The sequence below is a fragment of the Nematolebias whitei genome, chromosome 19 (assembly GCF_014905685.2).
Source record: "Nematolebias whitei isolate Nwh7 chromosome 19, NemWhi1, whole genome shotgun sequence".
Taxonomy (NCBI): Eukaryota; Metazoa; Chordata; class Actinopteri; order Cyprinodontiformes; family Rivulidae; genus Nematolebias; species Nematolebias whitei.
Genome location: NC_056516.1, coordinates 10,197,457 through 10,214,546, shown reverse-complemented (window position 1 = coordinate 10,214,546; position 17,090 = coordinate 10,197,457). Strand labels below are relative to the sequence as shown.

Below are 17,090 nucleotides of genomic sequence, written 5' to 3'. Positions count from 1 at the left end.
CCAGGGGGTGGTCTCTCTCCCCCCCGTGCTCCCCGCCCCACGGGGGGCTTCTTCCGCCCCGAGAGCCCCCGTCTTGGGGTGTTTGCCCCCCCCCCCCCCCCCCCCCAAGTCCTCAGACTCTGCTTCCTCAAAGGTGGACCTAGTGGGTGGATTTAGGAGATCCTCAAAGTGCTCCTTCCACTACTCAACAATATCCTCAGTCCAGGTCAGCAGTCCCCCACACAAACTATACACAGCCTGGAAAGGGGCCCACTTTCCTTGTCTGAATCGCTAAATGGTTAACCGGAACCTCCTAGAGGCCAACCAAAAGTCCTTCTTCATGGCCTCCCCAAATTTCTCCTATATCCGAGCTTTTGCTTCAGTAACAACCAAAACTGCAGTTCTTCTAGCCACCCTGTATCCATCAGCTGATTCATGAGTCCTCCTGGACAGCCAAGTTCTAATGGCCTCCTTCAGCATGATGGCCTCCATCACCACTGGTGTCCACCAGCAGGTTCTTTGGTTGCTGCCACGACAGGTACCAAGGACATTCTGGCCACAGCTTCTGGAAGCTGCTTCTGCAATAGAGACCCTGAACATGGCCCATTCAGAGGGTGGTCGGGGACATGTAAAATATGAAAAACTCTCCCAGAGGTGTAAGTTGAAGGTGCAAGGGGCTCTACCAGACCTTCCCTGTTCATCCTCACAATACGTTTGAGTTTACCAGGTCTGTCTGGCAGCCTCCCTCGCCACGGGATCCAACTCACAACCAGGTGGTGATCAGTTGACAGCTCTGCCCCTCCCTTCAGTGTCTGAGATATAGGGCCGCAGGTCCAACAACCCAATTACAAAATAGATCATTCACCTTTGGCCTGAGGATTAAACTCTATCCCTTTAAAGTCAAGATAAAACTTTATTGATCCTGCAGGAAATTGTTGTGCCAGAGTTTCAGTACAAGGGAGCATATAGGCCTGTCACGATAACAAATGTTGCTGGGCGATTAACTGTCTCAGAAATTATTGCGATAAATGATAATATTGTTTGAAATTTGACAATAATTAGTAATTATACAATAATTAGTAATTATTGTAAAATTTAAGAAGAAATGTTGGTTAATTTTTGTGTGTAGTACCTTTTTTGACCACTGGATAGCAGTAAGATTGTTTGAACAGAAGGATGGATAGTAAGGGAGCAAGCAGCGTGTCTCTTCAAGAAAAATGGGAGGGGAGGCCCCTTGACGTGACATGGGCTGTCTCTCATTCCTGTTTTTCGGTTCTCAAAAAGGCGGACGCTCGGTGTGGTTTGAGCTCTTTAGCATAGCATTTGTCACACAAAGCTTTTAATTAAAAAAATCAGTAAACAAGTTCTCAGCTTCGTTTTGCAAAAAAAAACTACTTTTTAGATAAAGGCACGGGTTTCAACCGTGAATTTTGGAGCTTTGACGAGACAGAGGTTTTTTCCTGAGGTCGGCTTGTTAGCTTAGCTTCTCAGCTTAGCTGCTTTTAACGATCCAAAAACACGATTTTTGACAGTTAAAACAGATTTTAAAGAGAAAAGTGAAAGGGCGGGGTTAGTGAAGAGCACCGGAGTTGAGTTTTTTGTCATCCAGTGTCTTCAGTAGAAAGAGAGAGACACGAAGAAACGATAAAGCCGATAAATGAAAATGAGGTTTATAATTTTCATTTATCATACGATTAATTGATTTATTGTTTATCGTGACTGGCATAGGAACATACACAAAAAGTGAAGTCATTCAAAAATCTATCTATAACAGGTAAGATATTCATTGGGAGGCTGTGGCTGAGTGGTTAGAGCAGTCGTCCTCCAATGCAAGAGTTGGGGGTTCGAATCCACCAGCAGTCACATGCCGAAGTGTCCCTGGGCAAGACACTGAACCCCTCATAGCCTCCGATGTGTGTCCCATTGGTGTCTAAATGTGATAAAGCTCTGATTAGTCTCTTTGGAATGATTTGTTCAATTAGCTTTGTAGAGATTTAGTATAGAGCTGTATGAATGGGAAAATGAGGACACGGATTGTTGTAAAGAGCTTTGAGTATCTTTATCAGATAGAAAGGCGCTATATAAGTACAGTCCATTTATCAATGTTCATAACATTTTTCAAGAACCAGCATCAAAAGATAAGAACTATCCCTTTAAACAAAAAGCTCAGAGTATTGCCTCAACCGAATGCATAGTATATTCAAAAACAAAAGAATACCATATTTAGTCATGTTTAACTATTTTTGACACTGTTCATGCACTGACTTTGTCACTTTACTACAGCACCTGTAGAGTTTCACTATAAAACTGTACCAGACACATCAAGAACTCCCCTAAGCTAACTCTATAAACTATTCAACTCTTGTAGTAATGAGCCCCAGACGAGGATTCTAGTAATTTTGGAGGTAATTTTTAAAACCAGTCCTACTGGATTAAACCCTAAGGCACTATTTTATGAAGCTGTTGATAAAAATCTAAAGTTCAGGGCCTATTTAATGATATTTAATGTACACAAGGGACTGCGGTAGAAATGCAAAATTAAATACTCAAACTGGACCACTGTGCTGCCAATGGTCAGATTCATTTAATAGAGTTTGATTTTGTAGAAATTATGCAATGTGTGTGTGTGGCCATGCATATGTATCCATTTGCATACATTTCTGTGAATTTGTTTATATTTGTTTATTCCAACTGCTTCAGCATGCACATGTTTATGTACTGTACGTATGAGTCTGAATGCTGATGTGCGAGTGTGTAACTATACACAACAGTAGTTGTGTTTTTCTTTTTATAGTGCCAGAACACAAGGTTCATTTTAAAATTAAAGGCCATTACCAGTGCACTAAGTGTAAGAAAAAAGTCTCCTTTTGCAGTAAACTTACTTAAAGAGTGAATTCATGACCACCTTGAGCCGTGCAAGGCCTAAAAACTAATGGGGTTAAAAAAATTATTGCAAGTTTAAGGGGAGGAAACGATGCAAGACTAAGTTTTGCATAAAGACACACAAAAATTAACATAAACTCCTGAACCTGTGAACTTTTAACCCCTAGAAGGGGTTTTACAACATTTGTAAAATCAAATTATACCCAAATACACAAAGAGTTTATCTCAGAGGACATCCTTGTGGTTCATTGAAAACAATTACTGCTTTACCACCAGAATTACTCCTTTATCCTGTTGTGGTTACAAATGTTTCTTGTCCATTAGTGTCTCTCTTCCGTTTAGGTTTAGGTTTAGGTTTATGTTTATCCTCTGGTGGCCACAAATTTCTCCTTAACTTTTTCCATCCTTCTGTCCTGCTTTCTTTCATTTTCTGCTTTACTGACAACTTTCCACTGCAAGCTACACTATTACGCAAAACACACAACGCTCCTTGACGATTTGCTCACATCTTAGAAAAAGTGAGTTTTCATCAGATTGAAATCAGTGACGTGGAGCAGAGGCTGCCTTGTACGAATCCAAAGAGTATTCTGAACGGTATTTATTTTCTGGACAGAAATGTATGACAGTTAGTACTTCTGCTAGACAAACTGATTCTAATAGTCTACTAATGATAATATTAAGGCTGCAGTCTACTAATGATAATATTAAGGCTGCACAACTTAATTAAAATGCATTGTTATTGCAACATCAATGTCTGCAATAGCATTATAAAAAAGAATTGCAATTAATTGCAGATGCAAATCTCATGCTGATATTATAGATGGGAGCCCGATGGATCCGTGCTGCCATGAAGAGCACAGCAGCAGAAGATAGTGGCCGAAACGCAGAAGCACAAAGAGTGTTGTACTGACAGAAGAAAAAATAAGAAGTGGGAAAAATGTGGGTTTATTGCAGCTGATATTCAACAACACTATTGCAATTAGAGTTGCATTCAGGCCTAAAACATCCGACCTGACTCGGCCCCAGCCCGTAGCCATTTTTTCCGAACCCGACCCGATTCGATCATATTAACTGTAATTACAGGCCCGAACTGGAAAAAAAAAAAACGTTTTAATTAAGCTTTTATTGCTTTTGTAAGCAAATCAGTTTGGCATAATATTTTAAAGAAGATATAAGATTTCTTGTTTCACCAAATGGATATTAACATACAAAACAAATAGCCTAAAAAAATCATCTCTAAAGATCGGCTGTTATACAGATGAACAAAAATATTTTTAGTGTAAAATCATTTGGAATAATATAGAACAAGCTATTTTAATTGAAAGTTCTGCTCGCTTCAACTTTTGTAGATGCTGAAACTTCCTTCACTGCAGATGACAGCAGGTGTGGAGACGCTACCGGTGATCAGCTGATCCATCCATCCATCCATCCATCCATTATCCTCAACTGCTTCTTCCTTTTCGGGTCGCGGGGGTCACTGGTGCCCATGTCCAGCCATCACTGTGCGAGGGGGGGGGGGGGGGGGACACCCGGGACAGGTTGTAAGTCTATTTCAACCGGAGGGTCAGTGGATGCACGCGGCCAGTGACAGGTTGTCCATTTGAGCTTAACGCATCTTTTTTTACCTCTTTAAACCGGCCGGTCGGACCTGCCTCCTCCTCCACAAGTAGATTAACACAATTTTATATTGTGCATTCTTATTTAGTTTTGTTTGTGCTGTATGATTTGTAAAACCGTATCAAAGCTCAAGACGGGCCCGACACGCACATTGAGCACATTATTGTGACCTGGCTCGGTCCGAATCCAGGTCGGTCTGGACCGGGCTCCGGGTTTGGGTTAGAAATAACAACTCTAACTGCAATTACTTTTTCCCCCTAAAACTAATCTTTTACATTAAGTTCAAGTTATTTTTTAGTTACTTTGCTTAAAAAAAAAAAAAAAAAAAAATGATAATACCTAACAACAGGCCTCCAGATCCCCTTTTCATCATTTGCTTGTATGGTTACAAAGAATTGAAAGTTTCTTCCAGTTTGACGGGGAGGTTTATTTTTTCCATTTAGGTTCGTTGTGTAAACATGGAAGATGGTTTTAACTATGAACTGTAGAATATACATCCATCCATCCATCTATCCATCTATCCATCTATCCATCCATCCATCCATCTATCTATCCATCTATCCATCTATCCATCTATCCATCCATCCATCTATCCATCTATCCATCCATCCATCTATCCATCTATCCATCCATCCATCTATCCATCCATCCATCCATCCATCTATCCATCTATCCATGATCTTTTACCCGCTTCTTCCATTTTGGGTCACGGGGGTCGCTGGTGCCCATGTCCAGCAATCAGTGTGTGGGGACGGGGGACACCCTGGACAGGTCATAAGTCCATCACAGGGCCACACCTAGGGACAATTTAGAGTTACCAATCAGCCTGAGAAGTAAAACTGATTGGAAATGTCTGGTAAACTATCATCCTTTAAAGCACAAAACTGTCAGCCTGTCATGTCAGTAGTTTCATTAACTTTGCACAATCAAGTCCTGACAAAAGATGTCAGACTAGTTTGGTCCAACAAATTGAAAGAATCACACGAGTCAACACACTTTGTTTGACCTTGTCCTGTTAAAGTCACGCACACACGTCTTTCCCTGCTGTGTCCCTGGACAGAGACATTCGTTCCTCACAACAAGCACGTCCATTCATAACAATTAGAACCGAAGTTAATAGCTGGAGCCAACCGTGACTGGAGCTAATGTGATTGTCTGAGACAACAGAAACTTGTTACAGACAGATCAGTGTACATCCGAGAGAAGAAGAAAATACTTAGACAGAAACACGTCACAAAAAACAGAAGTTTGGTCTTGGAAACAAAAAGCCTCATCGTTTGAGAGTCACACAAACTTTATGGAAGTTTAAAACACAATTACTGTCCAAGACGCACTCGAAGGCAACGTCAGGTCAAATCTGATGTGACAAAACTGACGCTCCAATAAAATATTTACGTCTTTCTTTCACTCTAACACACACACACACACGCACACACACACACACACACACACACACACAAACACACACACAAACAGCCAGACAGCCTGAGGAGGGCAAACATAAGAGTACGAGGTCAAAAGTTCATGAGGATACGAGAGAATCTCTGACTCGTCTGCTATATTATAACAATCACATTGATATCCAGTTGTGCTAAATTGCTATTTTAATGTGAAACCATTTTATTTTTGTAGTTTATTTTGAAAATTGAGGCGTCGGTGGCAGCTCCATGGAGAACAGAATATGAATTGCAGAATATTACCCACTGTCAAATAATAAATTGTCCTTTTCGTTTGGAAGTCAGAGAACAAAAAGAGCATAAAATATGACCATAAACTGTCCCCAAAATGTTCAAATTTATTCCACAATAATAATAAAAGAAATGGCTCAGAGAAAGAAAGTAGAAAAAGAGATAATGAGGAAGCAAACCAAGAAAATGTAAAGACAACAAAAATTCATATTTGGATGAAAACACTCAATTTAAACTCATCTCATGATCTATTACTGATTTAGTCATTGGAACAACGTCTTTGGGAAAATTAAAACTTTTCCTAGTATTTATATAAAAATCATAGAAAGCTTAAAAAAAACATGTTTCTTTGCAAAAAAAAAAAAACTAGTTAACATACATAAAGTTTGTTCATTCTAAAACCTGGTATTTGACTGAATGTTCTTTAGAAACAATAAAATATTCAGGGAAGCGCAGAAAGAAGCTGCAACCTCAAAACGAGATGCGTTTTTTTAAATCAACAAAAAGACAACAGGTCTGCACAAACACAAACGCAGACAGGTGTTGCCTCATTTCTTTTTTTCCCCACTAGACACACGAGCTCTGTGGCAGCCTGCAAAGGAAGTGTCTCCTGAGGCCCAGGTCACCTCCCAGCAGACCAGCACAACGCCGCTCTGGTTCCCAGATGTTTGCAGACCTCCTGAACATCGTGGAGGCTGAACACAAACAAATGGAAATGGAGCGACACGTTGGATCGCCGCAGGCGTGAAGCAGTCGCCGTGCGTGTTTGTTTACATGAGCTCGCAGACTACCTGACCCGGAGAAGGTAGAGTATTGCTCTTTATCTCATTTCCAACCAGATTTGTTGAAGTCTTTGTGTGTGCAAGCAACCGTGACCAAGAAAAGACAAACGGTTTGTGATTCTGTTAGAGGTAGACATTAACACGTGTGTGCACGCATGTATTACAACACGCCAGTCGATGCGTGTGCACTTGTTGAATACATGATCTATTCCTGGCCTTGCTAAGGAAATGAGGGGAGTCGAAGCAGGCCATTTGGATGCAGATCAGGAGAGACGTGTGTATGTGCTCAGTGGTTTCTGGTGAAGGGGATGGGGGGGCAGTGGAATCAACACCAGACCATCTATTATAATGACAGGAAGCAGGAAGTGCAGCCCCTTCACAGTCACATGGCTGCCAGCTGTGTTGGCAGCTAGAGGGAGGAAGATAAAGATGATAGTGAGAGCGTGCGTCTGAGCCTAAATTTGTGGAGAACTGGTCTTTTTTTACATTCAACACATAAAGAAGATATTTGTGAGTAAAGTATCTGCAGACGCTGTTGGAAAACAATCAAAACTCATTTTATTGGAGCATATCCAACTGTTTCTCTTGCAAATCTTTATCCTCTTCCTAAAAAAGAAGAAAGAAAGAAAAAACCTGCATCTTTACGCTGTAAACCACCAATGTTCTGTGTTCCAGAGCAGGAGCAAAACCTCTGATTTGGACCATATGGACGTGTTTAGTAGCTGCAGCTTTGCACACATCTGAGCGCCCACTTGCAAGGCACAAATATGCACATTTTCACATGACTCTTACATTGTGCATGGATATATATACTGCCTGGCAGGCAGGGCCAAATTATCATGAATGGAAATGTACATGTTTGTTTTCTTCAGGCTGTCATCTTTATACATTTCTGTTTGGGTGTAAGTGATGGCTTTCATTTGACTGATCTGATTATATATCCCATTTGTTTTAGTCCATTTCTTACAGTTTGGTCCCATTGACTCCAGTTTGCGCCCACTGGTTCCTCACCTGTTTTATTGTGCAGTTTTTGTTTTCAAGACTAAGTTGCTAAAGTTGTTCCTCTGTTCAAGGCAGATGTTCCACATTGTTCTGATAATTACATACCTATATTTATTTTGCCATGTTTTTCAAAAATTCTAGAAAAAAATTTATATAAAAGGATTCTCCATTATTTAGACCATAATTCAATTCTTTACAAACACCAATACGGTTTCATGAAGAATCACTCTATGTATATGGCTTTGCTTCATCTGGTTGATAATGTTACCTCTGCACTTGAAAATAATGAATCCTGTATTTTCATTGATTTATCAAAAACATTTGTCACTGTCAATCATCAGAACTTAATGCAACAACTTTACAAGTATGGTTTTCATGGTATTGTTTACAAATGGTTGAATAGTTATATTTGCAATAGGCAGCAATTTGTTAGCTTTAAGGGTTGCAATTCTAACAGAGCTAAGATACTTTGTGGAGTTCCTCAAGGCTCCATTCTTGGACCATTGTTATTTCTGATTTATATAAATTATTTATCAAATGTTTCCAATGTTCTTTCACCAATCATGTTTGCTGATGATACAACGCTGCTTCTTTCTCATACACATTTTGATTCACTTTTGAAAAATGCAAATTTGGCCTTGAGTGCCTACGCTTCGTGGTTTAGATTAAATAAACTCTCTTTAAATATAAAAAAAATCTAATTTCATGAATTTTAGTGGTAAATGGTCATATTTTGGACAATGTTCAAAAAATTATTGATGTCATTGCAATGTGACAAGTATCAACAGTTACATTTCTTGGAGTTATTGTTGATGAGGGCTTATGGTAGAAAGACCACACGTACTGGATTTGTTGAAAAATGCATCAACTGATTGGTATAATAAAGAGGGTTAGTCATTATATCACTGCAGAATGCTTGCTTACACTTTATTATAGTATGATATACCCATATCTGTCTTATTGCAATGTAATTTGGGGAAGTACATTTCCCACAACTTTGCCTAAAATTTTGGGTCTTCAAAAACGATTAGTTAGAATTGCAACTCGATCAGATTATCATTTTCCTTCTGCTCCTCTGTTTAGGAATTTATAGATTCTTACTATTTATAACATTAACATTTTTCAAATTTGTATTTTTGTTTATAAGATTTATGTAAGAGGACATACCAACGCATTTCACCCATTACTTTAAATCAAATACGCAGTTTCAGTCTTACTTAACTCACCAGAGTCCAGCGCTTCATCTTCTTAAACATCAGACCAGCAGAGGTCAGTTTTCTCTCCGTTACAGTGGAGCTAAAGTTAGGAATGATTTTTTACATTTGGTAACAGACAGGCCTTCTGTAAAATACTTTAAACTTTATTTAAAACTTTACTTAATTAAGGAATTGTGATTGTCCCTTTTTAATTGTTACATAGTTGTTCAAATTTCCATTAATACTTTGTAGATGTGTTTTGTTTTTCTGTGTGACTGTATTCCTAAATTTATGATCAATTGACTGTATTCTTGGATTGCATTGTATTATTTATATGTATTGGGTGGAGGCTTTATATAAGTCCACTGGGCTTCTGCCTCTTTCTGCACTGTTATAATTAATATCTTGGATCTGTATTTTAATTGTGCGAACTAAACTAAAGATGTTTTGCTTTAAGTTGTCTATCTTGATGCTTTGAGGTCTTTCTTGGCTGTTCCTACTCTTCCCTTGAAAAACTTCCCATTTTGTTTGCACTGTCTGGATTTAATACACAGCAGACTGGAATCAAACACATTTTGCATCAAGTTATTAAATCCTCTCTGTTTCAACGAGCACTTCTCTCGTTGGCGCCATGATTCATGTCAATCTGCAACAGCGCTCCAAGTTATGAGCCTCTTTTTTTTAACCTGGAGATTAATTTGCAGATTTAATCTGATGGAGGCATTCCTTTCAAAACTTCAAATTACTGTGATTTATTTTACTGCATCTAAAATTGGGGAGTGGTGGCGCAGAGGGCCTGTGATCGGAAGATCACCGGTTCAAGCCCCGGTACCGACAACATCAAAATGTGGGTGGGGCAGGTGAAGCACCCACACCTGCCCCCACCCTCGTTTGTCCCACTCTGGGCCCTTGAGCAAGGCCCTTAACCCCCACCATCTGCTCCTCCGGGTGTTAGCAGCTCTCTGCTCCACACAGAGGGCTGTGGTAGCTCGGTGTCTGTGGTTGTGTCAGGAAGAACATCCGGTGTAAAAATAACTGCCAAGTCTTCGTGCGACCTAGTTCGCTGTGGCGACCCCTGAAGAAGGGAGCAGCCGAAAGAAGAAGAAGAAAGAAGAAGATGTTACTGCATCTAAAATAGTATTTGTGACCGACTACAACAATTCAACAAGGGATGAACCAGTGTTGTATCGCCACATAAGAAGCAACAAGTGCTGACCCTGGGCGTCTGGCTTGCTTGTTGTTTGTTAGTTTTTTGATCTATTATATCGTATTTTATTGTATTTTTTTATATAATACTGCAGAACAGTTTATGCTTGGAAAACATGGCAAGAAATATGTTAACAAAATTACTGGTCTGGCTCGTGTTTTGGACTATATGGGGCATTTTAAATGCTGAGAGCAGGCCGTTTGGATACACGGAACAGTGGATTACCTACTCTCGGAATTACCTGCTGACTTTTCAACAAACCAGCACTTCTCCCCCGACCCTTCTCCACAGCTGCCCGGAAATAACCCAGTCAGTAAATCAATCAGGCACCGGTACAGCCAAAAAGAAAATGCGTGGATCCAGAGGAGGAATACGGAACCGGCTTAAAAGGAGGGGCAGCCGCTTCCCCCTCCCGACAATCACGCTCTCCAACGTGCGTTCAATAAGGAACAAGATGGAGCAGTTATCTGGACTTTTGAAATATGACAGAGACTTCAGGAGATCCAACCTTCTATGGTTCACTGAGTCCTGGCTTATGGAGAACGATGACGTCACTGACCTGGAGGGATATACGACACTCCGTTTTGACAGAGACACACAGCGCACGGAGAAAAGCATTGGAGGTGGGTTGTGCATGTTTGTGGATAATCGCTGGGCAGCAAACATGACGATCTGTGGGACTGACTGTTCAAAACACTATGAGATCATGACTGTATCCTTTCGCCCTTACTATCTGCCCCGTGAGTTCAGACAGATCACTGTGATTCTGGTTTACGTGCCCGGCCCAGACTTCACTTTAGCAGCTGAGCGCATAACTGACAGCTACACCAAGGCACAACGTCACTCTGTGGATGACCCCATCTTCCTACTTGGCGACTTTAATGGTTGTGATATTCCCACTTATCTCCCGAACTTAGAACAATATGTGACCTGTCTGACACGAAAAGACAAGACTCTTGATAAATGTTTTGGTAACTTGGAGGGTGCTTATGTGGCCAGGTGTTGCCCACCCCTCGGCCAGTCTGACCATAACGTCATCCACCTGCTGCCAAAATATCGTCAGAAAGTGAAGAGGGAGAAACCTGCTGTTAAGACTGTTCAGTGCTGGACAACGGACTCTGTTGATGAGCTGAGGACTTGTTTTGAACTGACTGACTGGAGCCTGTTCTTCAGCGAGGAGGTCTCTGCTGAAAACTCTGAACTGCTGAACTTTACCATCACCAGTTACATTAAATTTTGTGTGGATAATATTATAAAAACAAAAACAGTTAGATTTTACCCTAATAATAAACCTTGGGTAAATAAAGAAATGAAGCATCTTTTAAACCAAAAGAAAGCAGCTTTTAGAGGAGGAGACGTGCAAAAGATGAGGGAACTAGAGAAGGAAATAAGTTGCATGATTAAGAAAGTTAAAATAAATTATAAAGATAAAGTTGAGAGGGAACTGAGTAATGGCAATGCAAGAGATGCCTGGAGGGGACTGAACACAATAATAGGGAGGAAACAAAAAGATCCCTTCAGCACACTGACCCTTTTGGTCTTGCAAATAAACTAAATGCTCATTATTCAAGATTTGACATCCATGACTTCAGTGATGAGATTGACTCTTTCTGTGCAGCCTTGACACCAACTCCTGTGGAATTACAGGAGAAAGAGGTAATTTCAATTTTTCAGAACATCAATCCTCATGAAGCAGCTGGGCCAGATGGGATTAAAGGAAGGGTATTAAAAAATGTGCCACACAGCTGGGTCCTGTGTTCAAACAGATATTTGAGTTGTTTCTTAACACTAGCTTTGTCCTAGAAGCATGGAACATGTCAACTATTGTCCCGGTGCCCAAAATAACACAAAGCTAAGACACTGAATGACTTCAGACCAACTGCCCTCACATCTGTATTATGCAAATGTACGGAGCGCTTAGTGAGCAGAGAACTCATGTCTGTTACAGATGAGCATTTGGACCCTTTGCAGTTTGCATATAGGACTAACCGAGGGGTGGAGGATGCCACTCTCTCTCTCCTCAACAACGTCCATAATCATTTAGACAACCCAAAGACATTTGTTTGCATATTATTCATGGACTTTTCATCTGCTTTTAATACGGTTCAGCCACATATACTTTTAAAACGCCTGTGTGATCTAAATGTCAGCAGCCATCTTGTGTTGTGGATTGGCAATTTTTTAAGAGGAAGACCCCAGCGAGTTTGTGTTTATAACACTCTATCTGATTGTAAGGTCTTGAACACTGGTGTTCCACAGGGTTGTGTGCTATCACCTCTTTTATTCTTTATATACACAAATGAGTTGCAACACAACAGTAACAGTAAAGATTTCACATTAATTAAGTATGCTGATGACATTGCCCTAGTTGCTGGTCTGAAAGACACCAACAGTCCCTCCTACTCCCAGTTCATAGACGAGCTCTCTGACTGGTTTGATGACAGTTTTCTGGCCCTTAATGTCAGTAAAACCAAGGAACTTTGTTTGGGAGGTAGATGGGGAGCAGCCAGCACCAGACCTACATTTAGGACTTCTATTATAAAAGGGCAGGAAGTAGAGCAGGTGACTGATTTTAAATACCTTGGAACAATAATTGACAACAAGTTGACCTTTGAACCCAACACTGACTATATTTACAAAAAAGCTAGACAGCGTCTCCACCTTCTGTATAAGCTAAGGAGCTTTAATGCAAGCAAAATTACTTTGCAGTTGGTGCACAGGTCACTGGTTGAAAGTGTTGTTTCAGTTAATATTGTCTCATGGTATGGGAACCTCCTAGCCAGAGACAGGAACAAGTTGTCCCGGGTGGTCAAACAAGGTAGTAAAGTCATTGGTCATCAACAAACGACACTTACAGACCTGTACAGTCAGGTTCTGGAAAAAAAGGCAATCCAGGTTTACAATGACCCAACTCATCCACTGCAACCATTATTCAGGTTGGTACCATCTGGTAGAAGACTCCTGGTTCCTTTAGCAAACAAAAATGGGTACAAAAAGTCATTTGTTCCCTCTGCGGTGAATGTACTATTTAAACGCAGCCTCGCATGACAAACCACTGTCTGCTGAGATGTTTCCATATTTTAATGTATCGTGTATTTTAGAATGTTTTTAACTGAATGTTTTTAATTGATTTAGCAAAGCTTGGTTTTAAAGTTTTTAAAGTTTTTTTAATCACATTTTTACTTTGTGTTGTTTTTATAAGCCAGATGTCAAAGACAAATCTCCATTTCATTGAATGTTATGGACAATAAAGTTGAATTGACTGATTGATTGAGTCTTTCTGTTTTATTCTTTTCTACTTAGAATATTGAAAGAACATCCTCTGAGCGTGGTGATTCCAGGGTTGTACATGTGTCCAGATGTGCATGCTTGGAGCGGGTCAGACGAAGCTATAACTATCTCAGCCCAGTAAAGCCCTAAAACTGTTTGAAGCTCAGAGACCCAGCCGGAGGTTCGGTCCCTCGTGCGTGAGTACTTACCCTCACACAGGTGGGTGAAAGGCGTCTGTGTATCCTTGCTGTAAGAGACCACCTCTTTGGGCAGGAAGTCCACCTGTGTGATCTTAGAGGCCCCCAGCCTCTGCATCTTGCGCCTATTTGAGAGCAAAGACCCTTGTGTTAGCGTTGCTACACTGTAAAACCCCCAAGCTGCCCTAAAAACAGGGAAATGTTCAAGATTTAAGAAAGCAGTAAGTGATGTCTAACCCTTGTAGTTATTATAAGTCAAGTATTTTTAATAAAAGCTGAGATGTTCCTGCAATATGTACCCGAGCTCTGAATCCGCCTGCAGCTGCAGCACACAGGGGTCTGTGTCCCACTGCAATGTCCTGATGTCACCAGCAGGGGGGGTCAGGAGAGAAAACACAAATATACAAATTCACAAACACTAAAACACTCTTTGAAAGACAAACACATATTTATGTATAGATATGTCATCTTCGCTTCTATCTTATAAAGAATTTCTCCTTCTCACCTTCAATCTGAGGGCAGTCACATGCAAAAAATAAAAAACCTGTCCTCACCTGTTCGTGACACAACCTTGTCCAGTTGTGTCGTTGAACCCAGAGCTCCGCATATTAAAGAGCTTAAACTCCTACTGTTTTAAATGTTGACGCTACCAAAATTAAATGAGAATTTGTTCTTTAATCGTTCGCTCCAATCTTTGTGGAACAGCTTCATGCTTCTTGAAACATGGCTGTGCAACCCTTTATAAAGATAGAAGACTTTGGTTGTCTGACTCAGGGAGCACACAGGTGCTGAGCTCACACAGTTCCATTTCAGCTTGTTCCACACAGCGCAGATTAAACAATATTCACTTCCAGAGAAATCAAGGAGTAACTAAACCCAAACAAGTTTGGCTGAAACATTCCAGCTGTTACATCGTTTTAATGACATATTCCACGACAGAAAACGGAGTCGGTGCCAAACATGGTGTAAAGATGTTCCATTGTTTTACAGAAACACTGAACACACTTGGAGCAACGCTGTCACTGCTGCAGAAAGTGAAACGAGCTCTGTGGCTCAGCTCAAGCAGCGAGACGTGTTTCAGCCGGGTGCTAGAGGAATCAGTGGGCTTTGGACGAGACGAGGCGAGAGAAAAGAGGAAAAGAAGACGGGACGATGGCACACTGCTATGATGGGAACACTTCCATAGTGGGAAACTGATCTAAGGGGAACCTCAGCTAAGGAAAACAATGATTGCTGGTTTGTCATGAAAATGCTTACCTTGAGATTTGTGCTTGGTACTTGCTTTTAGAGAAACCTGACCTATGAAGGGACACACACACACGTACACAAGCACAAATGGAGAAGCTCAAATGCCATGCCATCATCCGGGGTGGATTTAAGGGAGAAAAGCACGATATTTAGTTGAAGGTGTAGCATGAAGATGTGCTCCCCTGACAATGACCTCTGACCCTTGGGTTGTATACCAGACTCAGCATGAACTGTTTTCTTTCTCAAACTTGTCATTTTAACGGATGTAACTTGATCAATCATTTCCTGACATGAAGGAATAATAAATGACTTGATCTGGTCACAATAAATAACTTCTTTCAACCAAAATCCAAAGTAAACTATTTATCAAATATTTCAACTTTGTCTAAATTTGTGCACACATAAAAGCCAAAATTATTTCTGCTCAAAGAGTTAATTTTGCCTTAAATAAAATAGAATTAATCATTGATTAATTAATTACAGCAGTCCCTCGTTTATCACGGGGATCCATACCCTGAAGCCCAGCGATAAGTGAAGAACTGTGAAGTAGGAACAAGTAGGAAGTAGTAGTTTATTTTAGTATTTATATATAAATATATACATTTAAATCCTTCCCACACTCTTGCAATATTCTAAACAGTAGCTATGTTTACATGTGCAAAATTCTTTGACCGGATTGAAATATTTTCAGATTAAATAATTCAAATGTACATGGGCACAATCTGTTCATGACGAGCGTTTACATGCAGCGGGCTTTGTTCTGAACAGAAGTACTGACATGTGCAGAGTGGTAAACTCTCCGTAAAAAAACACAGAAGAAGAAATTCTACTTCCGGTTTACTTCTGGGATGAACTTAAACAAACCTGAGCGCCCAAAATGGACACGCAACAGGTTTTAATGATGGTGGAGACGTTACTGCACTCCCTGACTGAGCTGCAGGTAATACAGATCATAAGTTTCTAATAGAAATGTTGTCACTGACCGACCAGTTTTACTTCCCCGACATGCTAATATTATTAGCATCTAACCAGGTGGATATATGTGAGGTAGACGGGTTGCACATGTGCAGTCAGGTCAGTTTTCCACGATCGGAATAAAATGAACAGATTAAGTGTTTACATGTGCACCGTTCAGATTATGAATCGGCGTAAACCACCCGTCTCATTCTGATCACAAATTCATTCAGATTGAGCTGAATCGACAAAGATTAATCCGAATGGGGCGTTTACATGACACCTTTTTATTCTGAATGGCCGTTTAATCCGATTATTTGTGTCCACGTAAACATGGACGTTTCTAAACTCTAAACGCTCTAAAAGAGCACAGCATGTCATGATCTCTGCTGCTCTCTGCTGCTCTCTGCTGCTCTCTGCTGCTCTCTGCTGCTCTCTGCCACCTGCCAGCGCTCTCGGCCACGCCCACTCCTTCGCTGCAGAGATATGACACGCTGCAGGACTTCTCCTGCAGCTGTGGGCTGTACGCAGGTGCATCAGGTGCTAAATCATTTAAAATTAAAAATTTAAATAAAAATTTCATGCCGATCGTGCGTCTCATCCATCAGTCAGCCATTGTGTGTCATGTCCAATCTTATTTTGAAAAACCGCGATAGAGCGAGTCTGTGATAAACGAAGCAGTGAGGGACAACTATACTGTTATGATTGTTCATTATTGTTTTAATAATTGCTTTACTACTTTCAAACAAGTTATTCTACAAATTATTATCCATTACCATTTGTGTTGTTTTGACTTTGTTTAGTTTGATTAATTATTTCAAAAATAAAACTTGAAAGACAACGTTGGTCTCCTTCTTTGGATGAATATTCATTTGTTCTGGTATAATTCTCTGTAATTAACGGATCAGGGACTGAGTTCTGATAAATAAACGGTGAATACATTAATTAAATTGTTGTTGGTCAACAAACTGACCAGCTGGTGCCCCGCTTTAACGAGCGCTAAATAAATAAGTGTAGTGAAGTGAGGAGCAGGTGTCACCCTTCTTCCTCCCTTCACTTCATACAGG

The 17,090-nt window shown here is 40.5% G+C and overlaps 1 protein-coding gene across 1 annotated transcript in view; it reads right to left on the bottom strand.

Moving 5' to 3' along the window:
- The window catches only part of LOC119425621 (cytoplasmic dynein 1 intermediate chain 1), a 99,665-nt gene that overhangs the window by 79,334 nt on the left and 3,241 nt on the right, over window positions 1-17,090 (bottom strand). Inside the window, exons 5-6 of the mRNA XM_037693156.1 lie at window positions 14,121-14,180; window positions 13,840-13,946 (exon numbers count right to left, since the gene is read on the bottom strand). Of these exons, the coding sequence (XP_037549084.1) occupies window positions 13,840-13,946; window positions 14,121-14,180 (167 nt within the window). The remainder of the gene's footprint in view (window positions 1-13,839; window positions 13,947-14,120; window positions 14,181-17,090) is intronic.